Source organism: Geospiza fortis, unplaced genomic scaffold (assembly GCF_000277835.1).
Source record: "Geospiza fortis unplaced genomic scaffold, GeoFor_1.0 scaffold5, whole genome shotgun sequence".
NCBI classification, from domain to species: Eukaryota; Metazoa; Chordata; class Aves; order Passeriformes; family Thraupidae; genus Geospiza; species Geospiza fortis.
The window spans coordinates 1,955,310-1,980,393 of record NW_005054421.1 but is presented as its reverse complement, the minus strand read 5'-3'; the positions used below and the strand labels follow the sequence as shown (position 1 = coordinate 1,980,393).

Genomic DNA, 25,084 nt, shown 5'->3' with positions numbered 1-25,084 from the left:
TCACAGCTCTGCCACACAGACAGGAAGTTTCTCAGCCATTCTCTACAGGATTTCTTAAAAGGTCAAGTGCACAGACAGAGCTGGAACGGAAATCAAGAGCTCTGGCTTTCCATTCTAAACCTGACAGAAACATCTCCTGTGCTCTTGGCTCAACAACTGTCCAAACCCACTGATTAGATACATCCATTTCTTAAGAATTAATTAAGACTAAAACAAATAAAAAAGCCTCAAGGAACAGGCAGTAAAAAGCAAGATGTCCTTTCCTCCCCCTCTCTGCCTGCACAGTCCAAAGTGTCAACTCCATAAACTGAAGAGTAATCTTAATCTGAACTAGGGATAGGCCTGGCTTGGGAAGCTTTCACACCTCTCTTTCAATTGTCTTCAGCAAGCTCAGTGCTAGGCTGGGGACAAAAAGCTTCAGGCAACTGCCTGAGCGGAACAAGATGCTGAAGTTTCACAGAGATGACTGGTGTCACTGCCCAGATCAGGATCTGCTCCAGCTTCCATCAGCCTTCCCATTTCCACACAGGAACTGCTCCTTGCTTCCTTACAGAGCAGCTCACTGAAGATGTACTCAGAGACAAGCAGCTGAAGCAAAAATGCAGCTTTTTGGTGGAGAATTTTCCCTTTAAATGTTTATACAAACTCCTCAAGGCCAAGCACAGCCACTCAGTTCTGTCCTTGAACACAAATGGGGGCAAAAGTCCCCTGTTGTGCACCAAAGCAAGGCCACAGGGCACTGGTGACACCGTGCTGTCTGCAGGGCAGCCCAGTGGGGATGAGAATCCAGATGCTGGAGGGAAGGAGGGAGGGAAAGTCAAGAAATCTGTTCTGCTCTGACTTCCAGCTGCAGCCAATAAAAGCTTTCAAAGCCTTTCTGAAAGTGAACATTGCTGGGGGATTTGCAGCGCTCGCTCCAGCACACACAGCAAATGCAGTTGCAGCGTTACTACTGATGAAGAAACTTTAAATATTCTTTTACCATCACAGAGGATTGTCCTGATTTCAAACACTTTTATATATCAGCACAGGGCCCTAGTGAAATCTTGTTGAGATCTATCCCAAATCAGCAAAGATTTTAGTGAAAATCAAGAAGAAAATAAATCTCAATGTCTCTTACTGATTTTTTTTTCTTAGGAATAACATTGGATATATCAGGAAACAAGGCAGATACAAATACAGACAAGCAATGTGTTCTTGGAGATCTATATCTTGGAGTAGCATTATTATATAAAAAACTCAAACAAATGAAAAATCAAATGCTTCCAGACCACAAAGGTTGATCAGGGAGTACTGGAAAAAAATTTTAAAAGCTCAAAATCCTAAAGGCAAATGAACTTTGTAAGCCAATTTATTATTTTTTTAAATCTCAGAGTTAAAAAACCATCATCTTGGTTTTCCAGAGGGAAAAGGGTGGGTCAGTCTTTGGAGTTGGATGGTTGAGACTGATAAACACAGAATCAGAATAAAATTTTAGAATCAAAACAACTCTAAGTATTTGGCAAAGAAATTAATTTGATATATTAATTTTTATGCTAGAGACTTGCTCAGAGCACATGTTCAGCTCAGATAATAACCACAAGAAATATCCTACTGATATATGGGCCTTTTTAAAACTCCTCATTGTAAGTTTAATTTTGAATCCTGTGAGCATGCTTAAACCCAGCACACAAAACACCTGCCACTTTATTACAGTTTTAAATCTTTCTTCCAGATCTGGCCTTGCAACCACTTGTCTTGATAAAATAGGTCACTTGAAAAAGGAAAGCTCAATAAAATGAATTACAAAACCAACAAGATTAAACTGATTGTGCTGTTTTTGTACAGTGCAGCCGAATTCTGCAAATATGCTGCTGGCTGTGGTTTGGCATTTAACAGCATGTGATCAGTGAGAAGGAGGAAATTTTATTCTCATTAACTGTTGCAGATTTACTGCAGTGAAAAAGGGCTATGTAACCTGAGAAGTGACAGAATGGAAAGATCAAAGCAGCAGTCTGGAAACTAAATAAACCTTCTGGCTACTTCCTGCAAGGAAAATTCACTCTGGCAATGTAAAACAGAGTCCAGTTAAAAACTACTCTCAGTTTTATGAGCTGTCACAGCAGCTTGAGTGGTTTGGACCAGTCAAGTTTAGAACGTTATATTTCCTTGTTTTTGTCTCAGATACTTCTGTAAGCAGTTTTATAGTTTCTTTTTCTTTTTTTTTTTATTTTTAAAGAGAAAAATAAAATTCTTTTCTTTTGGTTGAAAATCAAGAAGGTCACAGCTAAACTCATTAAAAACAAGCAGGTCTTCATTTGCACATTCCATTCCCCTTTACTGCATTTTAATATTTTACTTTGAGATTTATAAGCAATGTACATTTGCTTTAATAACTCTTCCGCATTCTGTTCACTTATTGTTTAATATAAGTGCAAATCAGTTTACAGAGCCCAGATGGCTTGTAACCAGGGAGCCAGTCTATTCCTAGTAGCACATCTGGAGGGACTGAGCAGCAGACAGAACGTGGGAATTAATTAATGTTACATTTCAGAAGAGACAGGCCCAGGTTTGGGGGATTTTTTTGGTAAGACATTCCAAAGGACTTGAGCTCACTGCTACAGCATTTGGGTATTCTTTTAAAATTCTTAATAGCCACCTAAACCATGATGGTTAAATGAGGCCAACTGCAGGTGGAATATAATAAAATAAAAAGCAACTAAAAAATGTAAAAAAAAGTGACTGCAAGTAAAAGAGGCCCAAGTATCCTGTATTCCAAAAAAGCTGAAGTGCATTAAAACCTCAATACTTATTCTCTTCCCAAACAGCATCTGCAACTTGCCGAAAAAACTCTGCTATTTTAACACTGTTAAAATATTCCCCAGCAAGCTATTTCATCTCTCCCATACTGCTGCAATTGTTGGAGCAATTAAACCTCTCTTACAGTAAATGAAACAAGGGCAACCTGATCCTTCCCAGCTCCAGACCACACACCTTGGTGAGGTGGTGTGGTCTGGTCACTGTGGGAGGAATCAGGAGAGCCCTGCCCTGTTTCTCCCTGCCCTTCTCCCTCCCTTCCCTTCTCCCCTTTCTCCCTGCCCTTCTCCCTCCCTTCCCTTCTCCCCTTTCTCCCTGCCCTTCTCCCTCCCTTCCCTTCTCCCCTTTCTCCCTGCCCTTCTCCCTCCCTTCCCTTCTCCCCTTTCTCCCTGCCCTTCTCCCTCCCTTCCCTTCTCCCCTTTCTCCCTGCCCTTCTCCCTCCCTTCCCTTCTCCCCTTTCTCCCTGCCCTTCTCCCTCCCTTCCCTTCTCCCCTTTCTCCCTGCCCTTCTCCCTCCCTTCCCTTCTCCCCTTTCTCCCTGCCCTTTCTCCCTCCCTTCCCTTCTCCCCTTTCTCCCTGCCCTTCTCCCTCCCTTCCCTTCTCCCCTTTCTCCCTGCCCTTTCTCCCTCCCTTCCCTTCTCCCCTTTCTCCCTGCCCTTCTCCCTCCCTTCCCTTCTCCCCTTTCTCCCTGCCCTTTCTCCCTCCCTTCCCTTCTCCCCTTTCTCCCTGCCCTTCTCCCTCCCTTCCCTTCTCCCCTTTCTCCCTGCCCTTCTCCCTCCCTTCCCTTCTCCTCCTTTCTCCCTGCCCTTCTCCCTCCCTTCCCTCACCTCCACCTTCTTCTCCACCTCACCTGTGCTTCCCTCCCCCCCTTGGCTATCAGCTCTCAAGCTTGGGAGCTTCTCCTCATGCTAAGAACACAGTGACAACAAATGAACACCCAAGTACATTCAAAAGTTGTTGTAGATCAAATATTGGATATGAATAATATTGTCCTTTTATGGATATTCCTCAATTACAGCCTTAATCTTTCAGTGGTGCAGAAGTTTTCCAAACTCTGGAAAAATCTCACTGATGAATATGGGCCACAGGGCAAAATCTTCATCCTCTGAAATAATCAGACCCCTGTCTTCCAAAATGCTCCAGTAACTGTCCAGAGCATAACAGCAGAATTTGGTCAGACACTTATTAGTGACACCTAAACTGGATTATATGATCAGGTGCAGCACATCTATAAACAAGGCTTTGAGCAGACAGTGTGAAAAAATAATGAAGTGACAGCTAGCAGGAATATGACCACAACCCCAAATTTTCTCAAACCAAAGCAAAAAAAAAACAAAACAAAAAAAACCCAAAAAACAAAACAAAAAGCCCCCAACAACAAAAAAGCACACACAAAAAAAATCCCGAAAAACCCACCAAATCAGAAAGAGAGAGAGCTCTAGTTTAGTATTGATGAAGAAACAAATTACTGTAAGACACAAAGAAATTGAAGCTCTCATTCAAAAGCTCTCAGCAATGAAGCCTTGCTGTTCTGGAAGCACCACTGCCACATGTCAGTACTGAAGGGGAATAACCACACTGTGAATTTTGGGTCATTTAGCTAAGCCAGGATCCAGGCAGCACCTGGAGCAGTCAAGTGAAGTCTTTCAAAATACTTGTCCCAGACTGTGACCAAAACCCTCCAAAAGGCAGCAGCTCCCACTTCCTTCTCACATTCTTTTAGAGGCAAAATCTCAATCCTTGTATGTAGGAGTATGTAGCACCTGCAAAGACACTAAAGAACAAAATATCTCTGCCAGATCCCAAGGAATAGTCAGTGCCTTTAACTTCTATAAAACTAAACATGGAGGCACAGTTAGGACAAGAGAATATGATAAAAAGGTGACTTTGCTGCCACTAACAAGATTTTTGTGGAATTAAAAAAAAAATACATGAACCAACCAAAATAAACTTATTTGTGTCCAGGAACTTCATTGGTTCTGGGCTTTTCTTTAAGGCCTTTTCAAATTCCTTTCAGTGGGATTTACAATTTGCTAATACTGATGTGTGATAAACTAATAAAACCTGCCTGCAAGGTTATAGGCCCAATTTACTAATAAAACCTAATTTAATTCTCCTGGGAAATGCAAATTAAATAGTGTCCAAATGGCAGAAGCTGAGTACAACTCTGCTGAACATATTGCAAAGGCAACTAAGTTGGGTTTTGTTTTTAAAATAAGGTTTAACTGTGGAAAAGAAGAAATTCTGCCCAGAGCTGTAGAAAATATCATTATGGTAAAATGGTTCAAAGTAGAATCCTCTTGTAATAGTAATTTATACTCTTTCAAGTTTTCTTTCCATTAATTAAAAGATTTTATACTCACTATATGTCCGCCTCTAAGACAGGGAAGTATTACTGCCTCTGTTCAAATGGGGAGGAAAGAGATGTGAGTACTCCCAGCACAGACCCTGCATGAGAACATTTTTTGTCTAAAGGAGCATGGAACAGTTTGTTCTGCCACTGATCCCTGCTGCTGTCTGCTAACAGAGTGGGTTTTCACCCTCAGAGACAGCCTGCAAGATGGTTCTTACAGGTACAAGGGAAGGGAATGTTCCAACTTCCAACTAAACTGCGCTGAACTTTACTGAAAATAGAGGATGGATGAGACACACTCCCTGGCAGGGTCACCAAGATCACCAATTCCTTCAAGCCCTTTCCTTTAGCAAATCTAACTGAAGATGAGGATCTCTATGGAACATAGCTCTAGATGTCAAAGTAGGATGTAAGTTACAGGTACAACCATTTTAAAGCATTTTGATAATCATTCACCAAGTGCACATTTGCAGTTCCTGTAGTTGACCCAGATGGGAATTCACACCACAGTGCAGCAATCAATGGCAGTGAAAGGCTACAGCTCTGGGTTGTTCCCCCATGAAAACTCCCAGCTTTCCAAGTGAAAAAAGGCCATGGACAAGAGCATTCTTGCCACTCAGTGGGGACATGCAGCACATGCAGACATCACACATGCTTAGCTCAGCTACAGATGAGCCAAGTCCCACTGAGAGTGCTGGAGCACCAGGAGCTGTGGCCAGGTCCTGTTTCCATCAAGCCCAGACACAAGAGCCTGGCTGTGCAGCCTGGAATTTGCCAAGAGCAGCCACAGCTTCCCTGGGGCCAGCACAGAGCAGCCTGCAAGGGCCTGGCTGCAGGCACTGAGCTCCCAGAACATCCCAGTGACCTGCCATGGCAAAAACAAGACCCGCAGGCACAGCTTTAGGCTGTAAATCCAGGCAGAGGAAAGATGTCCCACCAAGGACAGAGACATGCAGTCACCCCATAAAACTGGTTGTGCTTGACGTGCCAAACCTCAGTGCTTCCTGGGAAGAAGCCTCAGTCAGATCTCTGCTGGGAAGAGCTGGGAGTGCACATGAACAGTGCTGGGAACAGCACACACAGCAAGGCCTTGTCTCAGGGAAAAAGAGGTTGAGCAATGGCAGCTCCGCTGCATTTTATAACAAGGTTAAAGGATCCTGCACTGGAGAAAAACTTCCTCAGGGAAAAAAAAAAAAAGAGTTCTGGCCAGCTGTAGCATTCCTAACTATTAATCTTTTCAAAGCTACAGACTGAGAAGATTTGAGAGCTCTGTTGAGGATATTAACCAAAAAATTGGCTTTTGCACTCAGAGTTTGTACCATTACCTAGTTGTAGCTGGGAAAGGTTAAGAAGTGGCCTCTTCCCCAAGGGGCAAGAAAAATACTGTGGCTATCTCTATTATGAGGTATTTAGCCATCACTATTATGTTTGTGTCTTAAGAAAGTAATTAGTCTCCAGAAGGTGATTAAAATTTGATGAATGACCATAGATTCTGGAAGATGTCTTTCAGCTGCTCTTTATCCCCTGCAGCTCAGACACTAAGCTGTCATCACATCAGCCAAAGGTGAGGGATTTTTGTTTGCCACAATCATAAAACTTTCACTCAATATTAAGCCTTATCAGAACCAGAAACCTTGAATTCAGATTTTAATAACAGATGAAAATTTCAAATCTATGCCTAATGCCCATCTGCCTCTGCAAGACAGAAAGATGATTCAAAGCTGGTAATCTAATCACAAAAGTCTTTTCCTAGCCAATGAAAAAAACCTGGATAGAAGCTGTCAAAACAACCTCCTCAGCCACATCTTTTCTGCTGAATGGAAAACATACCTTACAATCTGTCTGCATTATGCTCCAAACCTTTGAGGAAAACAAGAGATGCAGTTTATGGACTTTATCACTGCTCCTGTGGATGTAACATTCTGAAATAATTCTATTTATAGGCCTCATAGGTAACAGTACAACTCCACTAAGAATATAGTTCATGGATAAGAGCTGTAAACAGAAGCTGCAGAACACACAGGCTAGATCCCCAGAAACAGAGCATTTCCCAGGGTGGCACTATCAGAAAAATGGCAGCTGCCCAGGTCTTCACTTTTGTGCTGCTTCTGCTTCATGATGACAAGTAACAGAAATAACAATTATCAGGATGTGGACATGTCCAGAACAACAAGCATACAAGCAAATCTACAAAGTGAATTCAGGGCTAGATACTTTTACAATTCCCTTCAAAGCTGTTCTTTACTTCACAATGCATGATCATGTGAGGTGGCATTCTCAGTTCTTGAGAGTAACACTACTCCAGGTTTCAAAGGAAAAGACACCCCATGAAGGGAAGGCAGTGTCTTTGAAAAAAAGCCTCTTTCCCCAGATCAAGAGATGTTTTTACTGTCAATGCTGCCACTTCATGTTTCTCTCTTGAAAATGGCAGGGAGGAACAGCCTCAATGTGGTAACCCAGTGAGTGCAGATGCCTATCCATAATTCAACTATTTTGAATTCCTGTTCTGCTTGACTTCACAGAAGCATCTCCCTACCCTCCTAGGACTGTGCAGCAGCTCTAGGTGTGTGGGTCCAGGGTCTCCTGGGGCAGGGACTCCACAAGAGATGCTGGTGGTATCCCTGCTGCATCACAGGAGAGTCAACCACTTCACCAACTGCACCTTTGGATACAGCTACTGGATTCCAATTGCCCTGAATCTTCCCAAATGAAGCAGCCTGGAATTGCAATGGTGGAGTGTCCTGGTTTGAAAAGGAACTGAGTTTTCTGGGTGCCCTGGAGCTCTGCTCTCCAGAACAGCATCCCCCAGCCCTGAAAGTTCACAACTGGAGTAACAATACCACACATGGCAGGTGGTGTGGGCTGGGTTATCAAACATAACTTACAGGGAAGATCTTCCAGACAGTTTGAGTTTCATTGTGGCCCTTGACAGCCACTCCTCACAGACACAGTTCTTTGGCTCCAAAAATTAGGATGGTGATCAGAACACACTCAAGGCCTGGTAATGCACTGAGGACACCAACACCAGTTCAGCACAAACTCAGTTTCTCAGATGTGCAGCCACTAAAAACGTGGGACTTTCTGGCTGCCTTTTCAGCCCTCCTGGAGGCAGGCAAAGTCCTGATCCGCTCTGAGCACATTGCAAGGACAGGAAAAAGCCTCAGAGAAATTAAAGAGGTAACATATCCTCATTCTTTCTCATAGGAATGCAGAAAGGAGAAGAAAGGATTAAATTATTCAAGGCTAAGGAGCAAGAAGTCACCTCATGGTTGTTACCTACCTCAAAATTCACAGGGTGGTCTTAAGTGGCAAAGAGACTCTCTCTTAAATGACAAAGAGACTTCAGAACTCACCCCACTGCTTAGCAAAAACTGCTTCTATTACAGAATTGAAAAGCCTAATATAAAAGGCAAAGACCAGAAGACATAGGCATAACAAATAAATGTATAATAAATGAAAAAGTATAACAAATTAAAAGACCAAAACCAAGAATCTACTCATAATTAGCAATCTCCCTCTGAACTTCCAAGACATGTTACTATTAACTGACTTGCTAATTGTCTATGAAAACCACAACTCAGCTTTCTTGCTAAAAAAGTTCCTGAAAACATATTCAAATATTATTAATAGAAAAAATGAACCATTTTTTATAACAAAAATCTTGATTTATTAAAAGCTGGAACTGGTTAAAAATAAATCCTTGACATAAGGTTCTTGTTAGCTTTAAACTGTAAGCATAAAAATACCCCAGAATTATGTTTTGGTATGGCTGAAATGTACACTATATAACACATAAAAAGCGCCTTGACTTGCTGCTATTATTTTTAATTAGGCTCTGTAGCACGTATGGTTTTACCTTCCAACACCAATTCCAGTTGGGAAAAGGGAGCTCCAGACCCATGGGACTGGCAATTCCATGGCTCATGCCTTGGAGCACTAATGCATTTTACATTAGGTCTGAGCATCAGGAAATCCTGGCTGCTGGCGCCAGGCAGTTCCAGCCCATAATGACCCACATGTGAGAAGTCAGATTCACCACTCAGCTGCCAGTATCTATTCTATCAAACAATTCACTCCTGCTCTGCTACAAATAAGACAGAACATTTGCAGCACTCCACACTGTTTCCAATTAGTCTGTGTGTCTGGACTGCAGATAAGTCCACGGAGCAATCACATTGGAAGAAATCTTCCTAGAAAACAGAAATCCCAATATTTCCAGAGGCCGTCAGCAATGGGCCAACCTGTAGAATTTTCTTGCCCTGAAACATGCAAAAGAATTCTACAAATGCTTGATTTAACTAGGTATACACCAAATGTCTTTTGCTACTCATGTCAGTTGGAATACAACCAGATTAAAAAGCAGGATACTATTGGAGATCCCTGATGAGGGACTGCAATTTGAGGCTGACTGATGTGCCTTCACTTTTAACCAAGGACACTGAAGATGGTTTTGTTTCCCAGCTGAAAACTCTCTGTTTTCAGAGTATCTTGACTGGGATTTCCTCTAAGTTAACTAAGTAAACTTCTCTAGGAGTCTACAAGCTCTACCCTACACACCTTTCCCCAACCTCCAGGTGGGTCAGAAGACTGCAGGGAGCACCCTCCAATGTTCTGGTGAACAGAGAAATCCATCACCTCGTGGTTGTGTGTCTATTATGAAGTTAAAAATGGTGAGTCACCCACTGAGACCCCAAGAGCAGCACAGGGCTCACACTTACCTCAGTTTCTCTCCCACCTGCAAGTTCTGCAACAAAGGTTGAACATTTGGAAATGATCAGCACGGGCACCAGCATCCCCTTCCCAAACACAGACTCACACTACTCTAAACTTGATGCTTCCTGAGTATAAATATTTACTTTTTTTCTAGAAGATCCATCTCAAATCCTGCTTTTTTTGTTCCCTGAGCATATTAGTTATTTTAATTTGTCCTTAAAAATGTTACCACCACTCTAACCCTTACTCAATGTTCAGCTTTCTGGGGTATCACAGGTAGAATAAACCAACAAAACTAACTGTAATTAATCAATGGTGGTGGACAAGAAGCCAGAGTAAGGGAGGAAAATCTTTTTGCTTCATCTGTACATACTGTGAATGACTTACATTTTACAAATATAAGGTGTTAGTGGTGAAAAGAACATTCTTCCTCTGGAAAGAAACAGCTTCAGCCCCAGGGCTGGGCATACCCAGATAGCTGGATCCTGTTGAAGTGAATGCTGCACCTTGACTATGAAGTGTTTGAAGTATTTCCTGCTCATGAGAGCACAGAATTCATGCTTTATAAAAGGCACTTCCCTAAACTCTACAGCATCAGGATTTATGAAGATTCCACTCTTGGAAATGAGTCTTTTCTGTTTTGAACTCATGGGAGAAGTTCACTCAGAAATTCAAACTGGAACAGCTTGTCAACACTGAGAGGGAGAGGTCTTTGACCAGAGGGGAAATTCAGAGAAAGATCTCCCAGAGTATCAGCAAGAGCTGATGCCTTTTGCCCCTATAGCCCATTTTCAAAGTGCCCTCAGGAATCTAACCAGGAATACCTTGGGAAGGCTTAGGTTAATGGAAAAACACCAAAAACCACCAAACCCACAGCAGCTGAAAGACTTCTTTTAGATTTAGGAATATTGGAAATAAACATCATCTGGGTAATCAGCATCTCAAGCCTCTCTTTAGATGTTTCCCAGGGTCTGAAGTGTATCTGAGTAGTTGTCATAACAGGTGGTGTATTCTGTGTTATTGTCCTATTCCCCAGCTTTTGGAAAGCTGTGATGTATTACAACATGTTAGGATGTTAAAACAGACATGTGATTCAGACAACAAACTAGAACTGCTTGTGCAGTGGAAATCATTCCTACTGCTACAGGGGCAAAAATTACTGAGCACTACAAATGAATCCCTAAAAGAAACTTGAAGAGCCACTGCTGGATGATAAGAATTCTTCAGTAGGAACAACTTACTTGGCAGAGAAGGGGTGCTGCCCAACCAGGTCTCCATTCTGCAGCTGGTAATCCCCAAAGATATCTGGACTCACTGCTCCATCAGGGACTATCAGCCCATCTAGAAAACAAAATACAGCCACTTGTCAAGAGCAGGATTGAGGGAAAGTGGGCAAAACCACCTGTCCTGGTTTCTTTTAGCAATTCATTAGGAATTTAACTTACAGTATTTCTGTGAGGAACAAAAATCAACAATAATACTGAAACCCAGCAACTTCAAATACAAAAAAGTCCTTACTGGGACTCCAAGGAGCTTCAGCCCACTGCCCTCAAAAATGCTGTACCTAAGAAATATTCTCTTAGCCCTTCCTCCTTAAGCCTATAAAAGTTATTTCAAGACAAATCTTGTCTCACCCATCAAAGTAAGCCCAGAAAACAAGTAATGAAAAAGGTAAAACATTAACCCGGGCCAGCAGCATAAAAATAAAAAAGCAGCAAAGATCTTAATTGTTCAGACTCTATACTGCACCACTCTATCTCTTCAAACTTGTGGAGAAAAACAAGAAAGTGACTTCAAAATTATTTATTTTATCTTGCCCATCTTTTAATATCTCAGAGCTCTTTCCAACAAGGGCAGGCTTTTCTTGTGATATCCTCTCAAGAACACAGGTTACAGATTCTTTTTGTGCTCCCTTTACATTACAACACTGGCATGTGAAGAGGCAGACATTTGTAAAGCCAGAAGTAATTCCTTAAAGGCTTCACAGTCTCTGCTTGCTTTATGAGGAAAAGAAAATCAGGAGCTAACATCTTCCTTCTGTTCCATCAGTGTAAACGCAGAGAGTGTCTTTGAAGTAAAGTCACTGAACTGACCCCAGCTGAATGAGAGCCCAGCTTAACTCTTTGCTGCTCCCATTCACAAAACACATTTCTTTTTAATATTAAGGGCACAGTTCTTACTTGGTAATTAGTATTAGGCTCTAATCAGATAAAACAAACTCTTTCATTTAAACAGCCCCTACATCAGTTTGTCTCCATCACTGTATGTAAACCATTCCAGACCTGAAGTGCAGAAAGCATCCCCATAAAACCAGGGCAGAAACAGGTACATCCAGACTGATACATTAAGAGTTTAAGAGAGGGAAGACAGAGATTCCTAATGACTAGGAAGTTACAAATGCCATTCCACTTTAAAGAAAGAGAGATAAGATCCAGGGAGTCACAGGCCACTTAGCTTAACCTCTGTGGTTTCCAAACGACTAAAACTGCCTGCACAGGAAGCAGTGGAAAGTTACTTACAGACACAAGGGCTTAGAGATGACAACTCTGGCATTCAAACAAATCTCCCCGTGCTTTATGAATTTACCTGATGTTTTTTGAAGATAATATAGTGACAAGTGATAAAAGGAATAGAATTGACACATCTAGATTTCTAACAGACATTTGATGAGGTGCTACAGAGATTCATTTAGAAGATAATACCTCATGGGAAAGTGACTGAATGCAAGGCAGCAGATTGCAAATGAAAAATGCCAGCCAGGATCAGACCACATTTTAGCAGAATCAGACTGCTGTACATGGCCATGTTCTAATTGCAGACATGTGTGTACAGTATGTGAAGGAGTATGACTTGACAAGCAGGAGTTCTGGCAGGGATCAATATTCCTGTCTCTCGGCATGTTCAGAGGACACGGGTGCCCTGTGACATCACACAAAGAGAAAATGTCCAAAGAAGTGAAAGGAAAGTTGAAATGGCCTTTATTAAGGCTTGTGCCAATTTTTTCTGTCTCACCTCCTAGTCTGTATGCTCCACTGAACTGAAATGAGGAGGACCATTATCACTTTTATACCTGCAGCACTTCAGATCAAAAGCAATCCATGTAAGTGACTATGCATTTTAAATAGCCAGGCTAGGTTAAGAGCAACTTAAATAGAACATATGTCTCTGTATTAATAAAGCAAGCACTACATTTTAACTCTGAGGCTACTGCTACCACTACTTAAAATGTCTTCAATCAAGAGTGTTAACAGTCAAACCATAACACTCAGAGTTATGGCTCACATGAATTTATAGGAAAATGAAAGCACATGGAGAGCATCAGCTGCAGAAAATGTGATTTCACAGTTAAAGGACATCTGTTGTTATGTACATTTCAACATAAATTAGATTATGTACTTTCAGAGCAAGAGAGGCACTGAGCTCAGGAAGGTAACTTCAGAGATTCTACCACATTTTTCATGTAGATTTAAATTACTGTGCAAGAGAGAGATTGGTCTGTCATGAATTAAGGAACTCATCTTGCCATCATTGAGCTCAAGAATGATTATGGTCAAGGTGGGACTTGTGCTGTCAGCCATCAGTGTAGATCACTTCTAAAATTATCAAACTGAAATACAAGTATTTAATTTCTGACTGCACAAAGATTTGTACTTTTGGTGGGTTTGAGTTTGTTTTTTTTCACTAAGTAATGATCTGTCCTTCAGAACCCAAATCTCTGCTCCAATTGGTACCTTAACCTTAACATTCAAAGGAATATTATGTCCCTTTTGAGATGCCACATTTCAAAAGTTGAAGTCTAGGAAATTGCAGAAGCACACAATTACTGACATTTGCTGCAATGAACCTGAGAAGTGAATCTACCTTTTGAATAAAATCACTCTTTAAAAAGGGCTACCTTTAAAAACAGAAACACATTTCAAACATCTGCAGAACATATCAGCAGAATTCTACCCTTCCTTTCCAGTCAAGTATCAATTCCAGCACAAAAAATCCAAAAGGGAAAAACTATCACACTAAGAGGCAAGTAGCTATGGCAGAAGAAAAAGAAGCTTTATGTTCTGATATCCTTTGAGAACAGTACTTGAAGCGCTACTGAGATCTTGCACAATTATTTTCTTGCAGCAGCTATGAGTGAAGACAATGGGGTTTAGTGGTTTTGTTTTTCTAATTACTCTTCCTGCAAACTGATCCAGAGTCACAGAGTTTTGTGACTCATGCTTCATGGCAGAGGACTGGACACTTATGTGGAAAATGAAAAACACAGACTCAAACCCAGCAATTAAAAAAAAAAAAGCAAAAATTCATGCACCAGTTATCCAGGAGTTTGAAAAGGATCTAAACCCACAAGTTGGAGAGGGTAAGCCAACTCTTAGTTACAAGAAGTTATGAAGACATTTATCCACTGGGCAAATGATTTCATTATTGTCTCCTGCAGAGTTTTATTGAACCTTCCTTCTGAACATCTGACAACATTGGATTAGATAAATCAGCATTTACAGAAGAGATTGACACACTTCCCTAAATCCTAGATATACAACAGCAAAAAAAAATCATACAGATAGATTAGTTTAAAGTCATGAAATAGATTAGTTTAAAGTCATGAAATGATAGCCTCTGCTAAGGAATCTACAAGTTTGCTGAGAATCAAGTGAAGTCTTTCATGAATATCTGCAATAAAAATCCCATGGCACAACTAACACAATAGGCAGAACAAAATTCAGCAAAAATCCACACAGCTGTGAATTCAACAGGGATGAGAGGATTTGGTTTACAGAGCAAACTGTGGACACAAGAAATAGGTGGGAAGAACAAGGTTGGGCCATCTTTGCTTGACTCCAGTGTCACGGTCCATCAGCTGAGACAGAGAGAACTCTGTCTACTCATATTCCTGCAGACCTGTAACATTTCCTAAAATCATGGATATCCAGTACTTAATCCATCACTAACACCCTGATGCCTCAGGATTTTAGCTTTTGTATTTTTTAAATCCTATACTGCTTTAGTGTATAACTCTAAACTCCATATAGAGTGTTAGCTGCTGTCTTCACATTTGGGTCAGACAAAACAATCTCTCTGGGCCTGAAACTCAAGGACACCCTACAGCCTCAGGCCCCAAAAGGTATGAACAAAAGTGAAATGGGGAGGAACAAACTGAGGGAATATGACTTCATTACCTGAAGCTGTAATTGGAGGATTAACCCTTGATATGTGAATGGACCAAACCTATAATTGTCTGAGAAACTTGTGACCATTGTCCATCCTGGGTGTAGCCCCTTGGAGGCTTTTGGCTGCCCAAGGAAGAATGATAAACAGATTTTCCTTTGCACTTTAATGTGGTTGCCCTTTAATTGGGTCTGTAATAGGGTTCATTTGATGTGATTCCTCATACTGAACCAAAACTGCTGGACAATAAGTAGAAGGCTCATTATGTTCAAGGCTCTACTTAGTGATTTGTTACATTCTTCATTAAAAACCTACTGTTTACATGAAAGCTTCAATTAACCATGTATTAAGAAAGAAAAGATTGATCCTGTCTAGCTATTCAAAAGTTAGACCTGTGATTTTAACTCTGTGCTTCTATAAACCAAGGAGAGAAACAGATGCCCAAGGTGTAGCTATTTGAAGACCTTTAATAAATACCCACTTTTCTTCTCTTAATCTTGTTCTAGGTAGGCATTCCCTAATGGCATCAACCTTAACAAGGACAAGCTCATCCCTGGCTGAGTCAGGCCCAGCTCAAGCTCCCACTGCAAATGCAGAGGTGACAATCCCAGTGCTGAACACTGACAGTGCTGCTTTACCTGCATTATAGAAGAGGTCAGGTCTCTCCAGAATGTCCCCCTCGTGGATGTAGGGCTCGATGGGATCATCCCCATACAGGTACTGCTCGCTGTCGTCCATCTGCCGGCTCTCCACCATCTCCAGCCACTGCGAGTTGTGCCATCGGAACTTCTCCGTCTGGATTTTTTTAGCCCATTCCTCATCATATTCCTGGTAAAAATCACCACACAGTGCTTTAGGATCAGCTGTAGACAAAGCTGGTGTAACAGGAAATGGCAGGGTGTCGCACTTATTTTTTAAGATTTTCTAAGCCTTCTGATGTTGACATTCTTGTAACAAACTCTCACACATTTGCTGTAAATAACTTATTGTTTTGCATTTTTTTATGGAGGAGGAAAAATTTGATGGACTGTTGGTTTGTCCAGTGTCATTGGAGAGGTGGCACTGTCACCCTCCAATCCACTGTCACTTTTGGAAAACTATAAATGCTGGAGTCAGAAAATAAACTAAATAAACTTTCCTTGTTCTCCACCTTGAGAGCAGCAGTGTGTGTGCTTGTGTTGTTTCGTGTCCTATAGTGACATCAGGGGAAGCCAACATCAGCAAAAGATGCCAGTTCAGGGCCCAGTGACTTAAATGCTCTGCTCAGCTGCATGTTCTTTGAACAAAGAAGGGATTTTGCAAGCATTGGGCATTATTTGGGTTTGTGCTACAGCAGTACAATCTTCCCTTCACGGTTTGGAACTTCACTCCATCCAGAAAAAACTCCTGCTTTGAACAGAACAGTTCCATCAGCAGTCTCCTCATTTGGTTTAATTAAGAAGACCCAATTACTGCCAATCTTCAGGGGATTTTTAGTAATTAATTATTAACACTGGCCAAACACCCTGCACATCTTCATTAGATGAGCACTGCCTAGGACAACTAGTTACTGAAAAAAATCCATTAAGAAAAAAAGCTGTGACAAATTTTTTTTCTTTCATGAGCTCCAGCAAGAATTTAATTTCAACTTCATGTCAAATTTTATGTATAATGTCTAACAACCACAAAAATGGTAGGCAAGTAAACTCTGAGGGGAAATTCTCCAGAAAGCTGAGTAAAACAGGACACAGGTTCCAGTCACTATGGAAAAACATGCAGGCATGACATTTCAATCTGGATTACAGCCTAATTGTACTCAAGTGCTGTGATATTCATGTAAAGGAACACCAGCATGAAGTGAGATAGCCTATGGTCACTGCAATCAGCTGTTCTGAGAGGGATCTTCTGAACAGAGCAGATTTAGGGCTGGTGATTTCCACAGAGGGAGCACCAGCCCATGGGTAACACTCAGCTCCTCAATCCTGCTGGGAAGATAAGGCCCAGCTATCTCTAGGAAGCTCATCAACATATGAAATCTGCAGATGGTATCCATTTGGGAATGGTCACAAATAATGCACCACAATTTGTGCTTTTTAAAACCAAAGTATTGTGAGCAAGAATAATATCCCTAACCAGAATGTTTCTTCTTGTGGGAAGAAATATCCTCATGGAACACATCCCACTTCACTGTCTTCTAACCTAACTACAAAGGATATTTTGAAAATAATTTCTGAACTCTCATGGTGATGAACACATGATCTAGACAGATTTTCCTCAGAGATCTAAGCTGGAGTAGTTTAAGGCTTTAAAAATCTGTTTTACTTAGTCCTGAACAGGAAGATGTCACACAATTAATGACAATGCCTTGGTTGTGGAAGTGGGAATTTCTGACATGCCAAAGTAGATCTGTCTACAACCAGAGGCCATAAAATGGCAGAGAAGGCAGAATCAGCTGGTTTAAACTTCTGAAAGCTCCACAATCTGAACTACAGGTTTTAAACTGACTTAATACTCAACCAGCCTTGTCTTCATTGCTGTCTATGTGTTCCACAGGGAACACTCTCTGCCCTCTGCCTTTTCCACCTTTGGGCTGGTCAGCTGGCCCTGCCAGTCTGGCAAAGGCTCTCCTGCTCACTGATCCTGTCCAAAACCTGGTGTCCTGCACAACTTCCACACCCAGAGCAGGTATCCCCTGTGGGATCTATAGATATTCTCAGTGCCTAGGGAAGCAAAATTCCACTTTCTGTCTGTCAGGTTTACTGCAGCCTTAGAGAGGGGGAAAAGACAAGACCAAAACCCAACAAACACACACTTACACATCATACTGTTTGGAAAAGAACATCTCAGGCTATTTCTTGATTTTTTTTTTCCCATTTCCACTCTTGATTATAAAGAAAAACTAGAAGTAACAGTAAAAACTTGGAAAAAGCAAGCTTATCACTGAGATTTATAAAATTACCTATAAAAAAAAGACAAGGCATGACTTTCAATGATGACATCTGACCAGCACCTTGGAAACAGCTCCTTTGCTGCATCTGCCAGAGCTAAATCCTGGGCTGGCTGTTATGTCACCCTGCAGCAGTTGGGAATTACTTACAAGCTTTAGAGAAACATCTTGTAACTGCCAGAAATCATAGTGCACTCTCAAGAACACTATTCCCAGAAGTCATGATTGCAAAGAAGGGGAGGAAAATAAACAAATTTAACAAACAGCAAATTAGATTAACCTCTGTGAAAGCTGAATCCCTTTTACATTATCCTGTTTACTTTTCAAAGTTCTTAAAAGCCAAAAGGCCATCAGCTAAATCACCTCATTCACATTTACCATCAATGCACTTGGAAAACACTTGAATATTCCCAAAGTTACAGCCCTAAATGTATCCCACTTCCTGACATCAGAGTTCCACTCACACCACTGTCTGAACATGCTGAATGTCTGTCAAAAATAGACATCAACTTCTTATATCCTTTTGCAAAAATCATTTTACATTTCTCAGATTCTGATTTTTCCTTCAGCTGATGACAGCAGGGCAGAGTATTCCTATATATTCTGTATTTCCCATCCTATATTAAGAGGTTTAAGAGCCCCAGGTATTTTTCCTCTATCATTCATCTAAATTTTGGAAAATTATTAGCAATTATTTTTGAAAAGTATTATTTTGGAAAAGCATTAACAATTGAACAGCAAATACTTAAAAACCACAATTTATCCATTCATGTACTTTGACATCTTTGTTCTTGTTGTTCATTCCCAGTGAAAACAGCAAGGTACAAATGTTACAAAGAAGTGACTGCACCAGAAGTAGATCAATGATCTAGTTTGTCAGGACTTTCATTCTGGCAGCAATCACAGAAAAGGAAGATCTGCAATAATCTAAAATGATTTACATAACCTCAGCACTAAAGAAGTTCATTTAAGTAGTGCTAGATCAGGGATATGTCTGTAGATTTTCCATGGAAATATGCAGAACCACCACTGGGTAAATGATTAATGGAATAACATCAGAATGGAAGAAAAGCTGTAAATGCAGGACTACAGCCAAAAGGCACAAAGAAACCAAATTAAAGACATTTAGAGCAAAACAATTCCCCAAAACACTGCAAGTCTTCCAGTAATTATATTTTGAGCTATTAAAATCTTTTTTATTATTATTTTGTGGGGGAGGGTTTTTTGGTTGGGTTTTGGTTTTTAAACACATGAAGCACTCCTTCTTTACAAGGGAATTTCTGCAAACATGAAACCAGAAAGCTAAAAATTATGGAGATCCAGCAATAGCTTTGAGCCCTCCACAACTTTTAAATGTTAGGCTACTGGAAAAGCACTGCAAGGGAGAATGAGAAGGTGAACAGAATGTGCCTATTTTCCAGCACCACCCCCCTCAAACACCGCAGTCATGGTCAGAAACTTAAAAGGAGGAATTCTCAAAGCTGATTTTATTCTCTTTGGAGCTCCCTGACATCACTGGTTTTAACATTCGGTTTCCATAAATCCAGAAGTGTCATAGAAGATGTATGGCTTGACTCTGGGAGGAATGTGCCATCCTTTTTGAAGTTCTGCTTGCAGCTTTGTTTACTACTGAAGCATTGAAATATTATGAAGCGTTAACTGGCCCATTATCAGAGCGTGTCTGTTCCCTATCAGGGTCCCCTTTGTCACTGGCTTCCGTCACACCTTGTATCTGATTAACACACTATAGGATAACACAGAGCTACACAGATCTGCTTTGTGTTCCCTCACAGCTGATGAAAAACAGATTTTCCTTTGCACTTTAATGTGGTTGCCCTTTAATTGGGTCTGTAATAGGGTTCATTTGATGTGATTCCTCATACTGAACCAAAACTGCTGGACAATAAGTAGAAGGCTCATTATGTTCAAGGCTCTACTTAGTGATTTGTTACATTCTTCATTAAAAACCTACTGTTTACACAAAAGATTCAATTAACCATTTATTAAGAAATAAAAGATTTATCTTGTCTAGCTATCCAAAGTTAGGCATCTGATTTTAGCTCTGTGCCTCTATAAACCAAGGAGAGAACCAGATGTTAGGGATCACCTTCTGCAGGTGTCTACCACACCTACCTTAGGGTAAATACCACTGCAGGGCAATTCCTTCACAGGGCAGGAAAAAAAAAATCCTTCCACCCTTTACACCTGTGCAACCTGGAGTCACTGCTTCACAATCAGCTTCATTGCTATGAATATATTCTGACATTAAGCTCACAGAAATCTGACAGCTGGAACTAATGGCAAGGCAAGGAAAAAAGAATAACCATTGATGTCTTCTAAATTTAGGTGTCTCCATAAAATGTAGGGCACTCTCAAAGTTCCTATATTGCCAGTAGCAGACTGGAGAAACTTTTTTTCCCCTCCTTTTTGGAGGAATGTAAGATATCTCACTGGCAAGCTGCTATGCAAGTAACAGATCAGTGGTTTGGCTCACCTTCCCAGTCCCACAAAGCCACAGAGCAGGCACCAGTGCTGAAAGGGAATCTGTCCAAGGCAGGTTTTATGTGAACACAAAACCAATCAGGACACCCTTGCCCTATCTAAAGCTGCCTGTGGTTACTCTGCTGCAGGCAGAGCCACAAGAAACAGCCAACACCCAAACAGGCTGCTGGCAAATTGAACAATGAACAGAGGAAACTTCAGCAGCTCAGCTGCAGCCCCAGCTCCTCACTGCCCTTCTGCCCACCCCTCTGTTTTCATCTTTGCTAGAGGATAACAGGGCAACAAGATGCACCACAGAAAGGGGGTCCTGTCAAGTGAAGGGAGAGCCTTTTTTCCAGGAGTGACTACAGCACTCTTCATGGAAAGAGGACACCAAGCTGGAGTCAAAGGTTATCTATTTTCAGAGCATGCTGCCTGTTCAAATAAAGCCCACACCAAATCCCTGTGGTCTGCTCTTCCTTGACTCTAAGAGAGCTGGCCAACATCTCATACAGCTGGCCCCAAATCCCAGAGCACAGAAGGTTCACAGCACATTCCTGTTTCTTTAGGTGAAATTCCAGCATTCCCAACATGGAGGATTTCTATCAGGGAGCTTAGCTAACACAGAAAGAGGCAAGCTTTCATTAACAATGAATTCCATACAGGGCAAACATTATTTGCTATTTATTACAAATACCCAGGGCAAAGAACAAAAGCTGGAAAACCACCTTAGGCATGAGGCCTTTCCTAAGGCCCATGGACAATGCTGTAAGTATCTAAAGATGTTTTACTGCTGCAGGAAGTGTTGTGATCTACTCTTGATCATAAGAGAAACAAGATGGTACAGCAGGTCTGGATTCAAAGCTGCAAAGGCACTAAAGAGGAAAATCAGGGCAAAGGGGGAGGATCAGACTACAAAGTCCTAGGAGCGGATGATGGTTAATTAAATATCATTTGAATAAATGAGGAAAAGAGTTTGACTGCAATAAAATTCAGCTAGGAGCAGAAAAATAATAAGAAACCTGAGAGATTAGTAGCTCCCTTGGCTCTTGATAATGTTGCCTAAAGTGAACAGAATAAAACCATCTCAAGTAAGCTGACATCTCTTTCCACAAGCTTGGAGTTGCAGTTCTCCAGGCTTCTGAAGAAGGGGAAAAGGGAAATTAATTTGCTTGAGACTCCTGTACCAGCTGCTGATTCCAGGCTTTCAGCTAAGGCCTGAGAGCTGCCCCACTTTAAGGGTACAAGAACACTGAACTGGCTGCTTGCTGCCAGAACTCAGCACATGACTGAGACTGAAGCACTCTTAAATCATCAACTCAGACTTCTTCTGACAAAAGGGATATCTTGCTTGTCCCAGTGCAAAGCTGAGACTGCCCAGTATATTCTGTGCTAAAGCAGCACATCTGTTTCAGTTCATCAGTGGCAGAGTCCAGCCAAGGTATATTAAACAAATCATCACTAGTGTAACATTTCCATAATTTCTGTGACAATTACTTTACTACAGAAAGCATTTCTCCCCTAAGGCTTATAAGCCATGTGATTTTCTCCAGTGCTATTTCAATCACAGTATATACAGCTCATTGATGAGTGAAAGAAGCATTTGTCTCCCTGAGTAGAAATTATTTTCAAATCTACTCCCCAACATTTATTTCTGATTTCCATCAGAGGACCTACTCCTGTCAGCATGTGTGCAACAAGACTGAGAAGTGAAGGTTTGCTTGCTGTGGATTTAGCACAGGTAAGAAGTTCCACCACTCTTGGAGACTGTTCAGACATCTCAGCAGGCACTGCTGGTGTAAAACTGCCCCTCAACCAAACACCTCTGTGTTTACAGCCTGCTGTAACATTCCTTTAACACCTACCCAGATCTGAGCTTCTGATAACTTACTCTCTTATAATTCCTATCTTCACTATTTAGAAGACATTGCATTTTTTCCTTGTGATTTTTTTGTACTGAGAGATACAAGTGCAACCAGATTCCAACATGATTGAGAAAGCAATCAATTAATTAGTGGTTCTTTTTGTCTTCCAGAAAAGAGAGCACATTATGCTTCCTGTTCCCTTCAGGGGCATGGTGTTTATGCAGCTTATATCCCCAACACCCAGATAATAAAGCCAGAAAACCCTCCTGGAAAAGGAACTCTCCTAACTCACCAACTAACACCATTCTAAGTGTGGCATTGCTCACAAGCAATGAAAAATATAATTTACCACCATGCAAGCTGCTCCCAGTGTGGGTTTGGTGTTTCCTCCTCCACTCCCAATAACCAGAGTACCACATCACTTCTTCCCTTTATTCTTCCTCAAGAAAGAAGGAAGGAGTTTCCTTCCTGAAAGCCCTGTTCAGTGCTTTTTGCAAGTTGAGGAGCCTTTCCCATCCATTATCTTAGCCCTCCTCACTGAACTCATGGTGAGCATAAAGATTTCATGTTTTTAGGAAGGGAAAAAAGCCAAGTACATTTTATTCAGATGGTAATATTGGATATGAAACTGTATTTTTGTATGTTTATTCTTCTAGATTCTATAAATTTTGCTTAATAGTATTACAACACATCTCACTGTAAAGCTTCCCCATAGGAACAAATCAACATGTGAGTCACTAGGGAATTGCACTGGCTTTAAAATAAAACAAGTGCTGGATGCACTCAGATTGTGCAGCTTCACCCAGAGTAAGACTTTTTTAAAAAAAGTCCTTCCACTGTTTCCATTGGAGATTTCCCTAGAAACAGCTGACTGTGTTAAGCTGAACATGATGCTCATCATAAATAAGTACTTAGTGCAAATTCATCTGAGTTTAAATGTAGTCCTTAATGATTATCAACAGCAACTCTGCCTCTGGAGCAAATTTTCATTCCATACCTCCATGAAGAAAAGACAGAGCCAGCTAAAAAGAATTCCAGTTCAGAAAATGTTATTTCACTAATAAATTAGAAGACATTATTAATGAGTGTAACAGAAGAAGCCAAGCTAGACTATATATAGTATTTTGCAGTGTAAGTTAGGCTTAAACTATATTGAACTTTTCAGAGAACAAGCTGCAATGCACATAATTAAACTGAAAAAGGAACAAAGTAGATGACTGAAAAAGTCATAGGTACTGCTGCTCTTGACTCAGTTAAATTGTTTTTGACTATAAAATTTAATTTCACAACAGCTACTCTATACTCAAAAGGATGTAGAGTCACTACAAATCCTCAACAGCACTTGATAATTCAGTATTCTTTCTTTTTTCCAATTTAGCAGTGTAATACAACTGTTCCAAAAGTTGACTGTGATCCATGGATAGCTGGACAAACTAAGTTATGTAGCTAAAGGAAACCTATCCAAAAGGTGAAGACAATATTAGAGTGTCTGTTCCCGCAGCAGGGAACAGCCAGCATCAGGATCACTGCCACATTTTCTTTTTGAAACAAATATTGGCACCAGGCAATGCAGAGAAGCTGAATAAAGCTGCTGGCTAACAAGAGCCATTTGTCTGGAGAACTAAGAAATAATGAAAACTTGGCACACTTATGTAATGTGATTAATTTATAAAAGTCTAAAAGCACTTTTAAAAAGTGTAAAGTTAACTTGTATGAATTTTCAAAGTACACACACACTTTTTGATGTACAGCCTAATGATTATCATTGTGCCTTGAAAATTCATCTTTTATCCATATGATTAGAAAGTTGCACAAGAAAAATACTTTCAATTTGCAATATATTTCGTTCTTTTAGCACTCCCTTGTGCAAAGAGGCTCTGGAAGGATGAAGGAAGGCAGACCTACCGCTATGATATCCAGAGTGTTGTCACAGACCTTGCGGATTTCAGCGTTTTTATCGTGCATCAGGTCTATAAGGTACGCTGGAGCTTCTGCACAGCAACTGTTAAGGAGAAAAATATTTCCCCCCCTCCCCACAACAACCCTGGGTTCTTCAAATTTCACTAATTTGCAGGAATTTTTCATCTTATGTAGCAAGAAAGCATTTTTCAAATGTTGGTGTTTTATCATTCCAGAATTAGCAAGAGATGCAACTTCTTATCTTTAATTTTTTAAAGCTAGCAACCTAGGAGTCCACACAGAACACAAAGAACAACCACCCAAATGGCTTCTCAGATATTCCACAGAGATTAAAGGAAAAAAGAACATGAAGAAGTATCCTTTGTATTGCTAGCAATGTAATCACTAATTTGTTATCCCTCCCAGGGCTCATTCAGCTCATTCTGAATGCTTCAATAAAATTCAACATTCAGTTAAGGCCCACAAAATTTCAGACCATTATGCTCTACATATCTTCTTCTATGAACTGTGAATTTCATTATGATTTGCAAAACAAATTCAGACAGTAAATCAGATTGGATAACAACTAATGAGTCAGCTGGTCCAGTGATCCCCTCCTACTCCCCTCCCTGCTTTAAAGCAAACTAAGTTTTAATCTTTACTATTAATCTTACAGTCCCTTTACATGCTTAGGCTGCTCGGGTTTTTTCTTTAGCTGAAATAAACATTTACAAAGAAACCTCTGAGATCATGAGGTTACTGCAAGAGAAACAGAAGTCAAACACCAGCAATGGCAAATTAGGTGCTGCAAATCCAGATATTTGATCTGTAAAAAGATACGTGTTTCCTTGATGATGACATCTCTGGTGGCTTGGTGGAACACCATCTG

At 40.8% G+C, this 25,084-nt stretch overlaps 1 protein-coding gene across 1 annotated transcript in view; it reads right to left on the bottom strand.

Annotated features, from left to right (window-relative positions):
- Positions 1–25,084, bottom strand: part of KIFAP3 (kinesin associated protein 3) — a 64,456-nt gene that overhangs the window by 9,693 nt on the left and 29,679 nt on the right. The window contains 4 exon segments of the mRNA XM_031061675.1: positions 11,103–11,202; positions 15,663–15,852; positions 24,202–24,287; positions 25,036–25,084. Of these exon segments, the coding sequence (XP_030917535.1) occupies positions 11,103–11,202; positions 15,663–15,852; positions 24,202–24,287; positions 25,036–25,084 (425 nt within the window).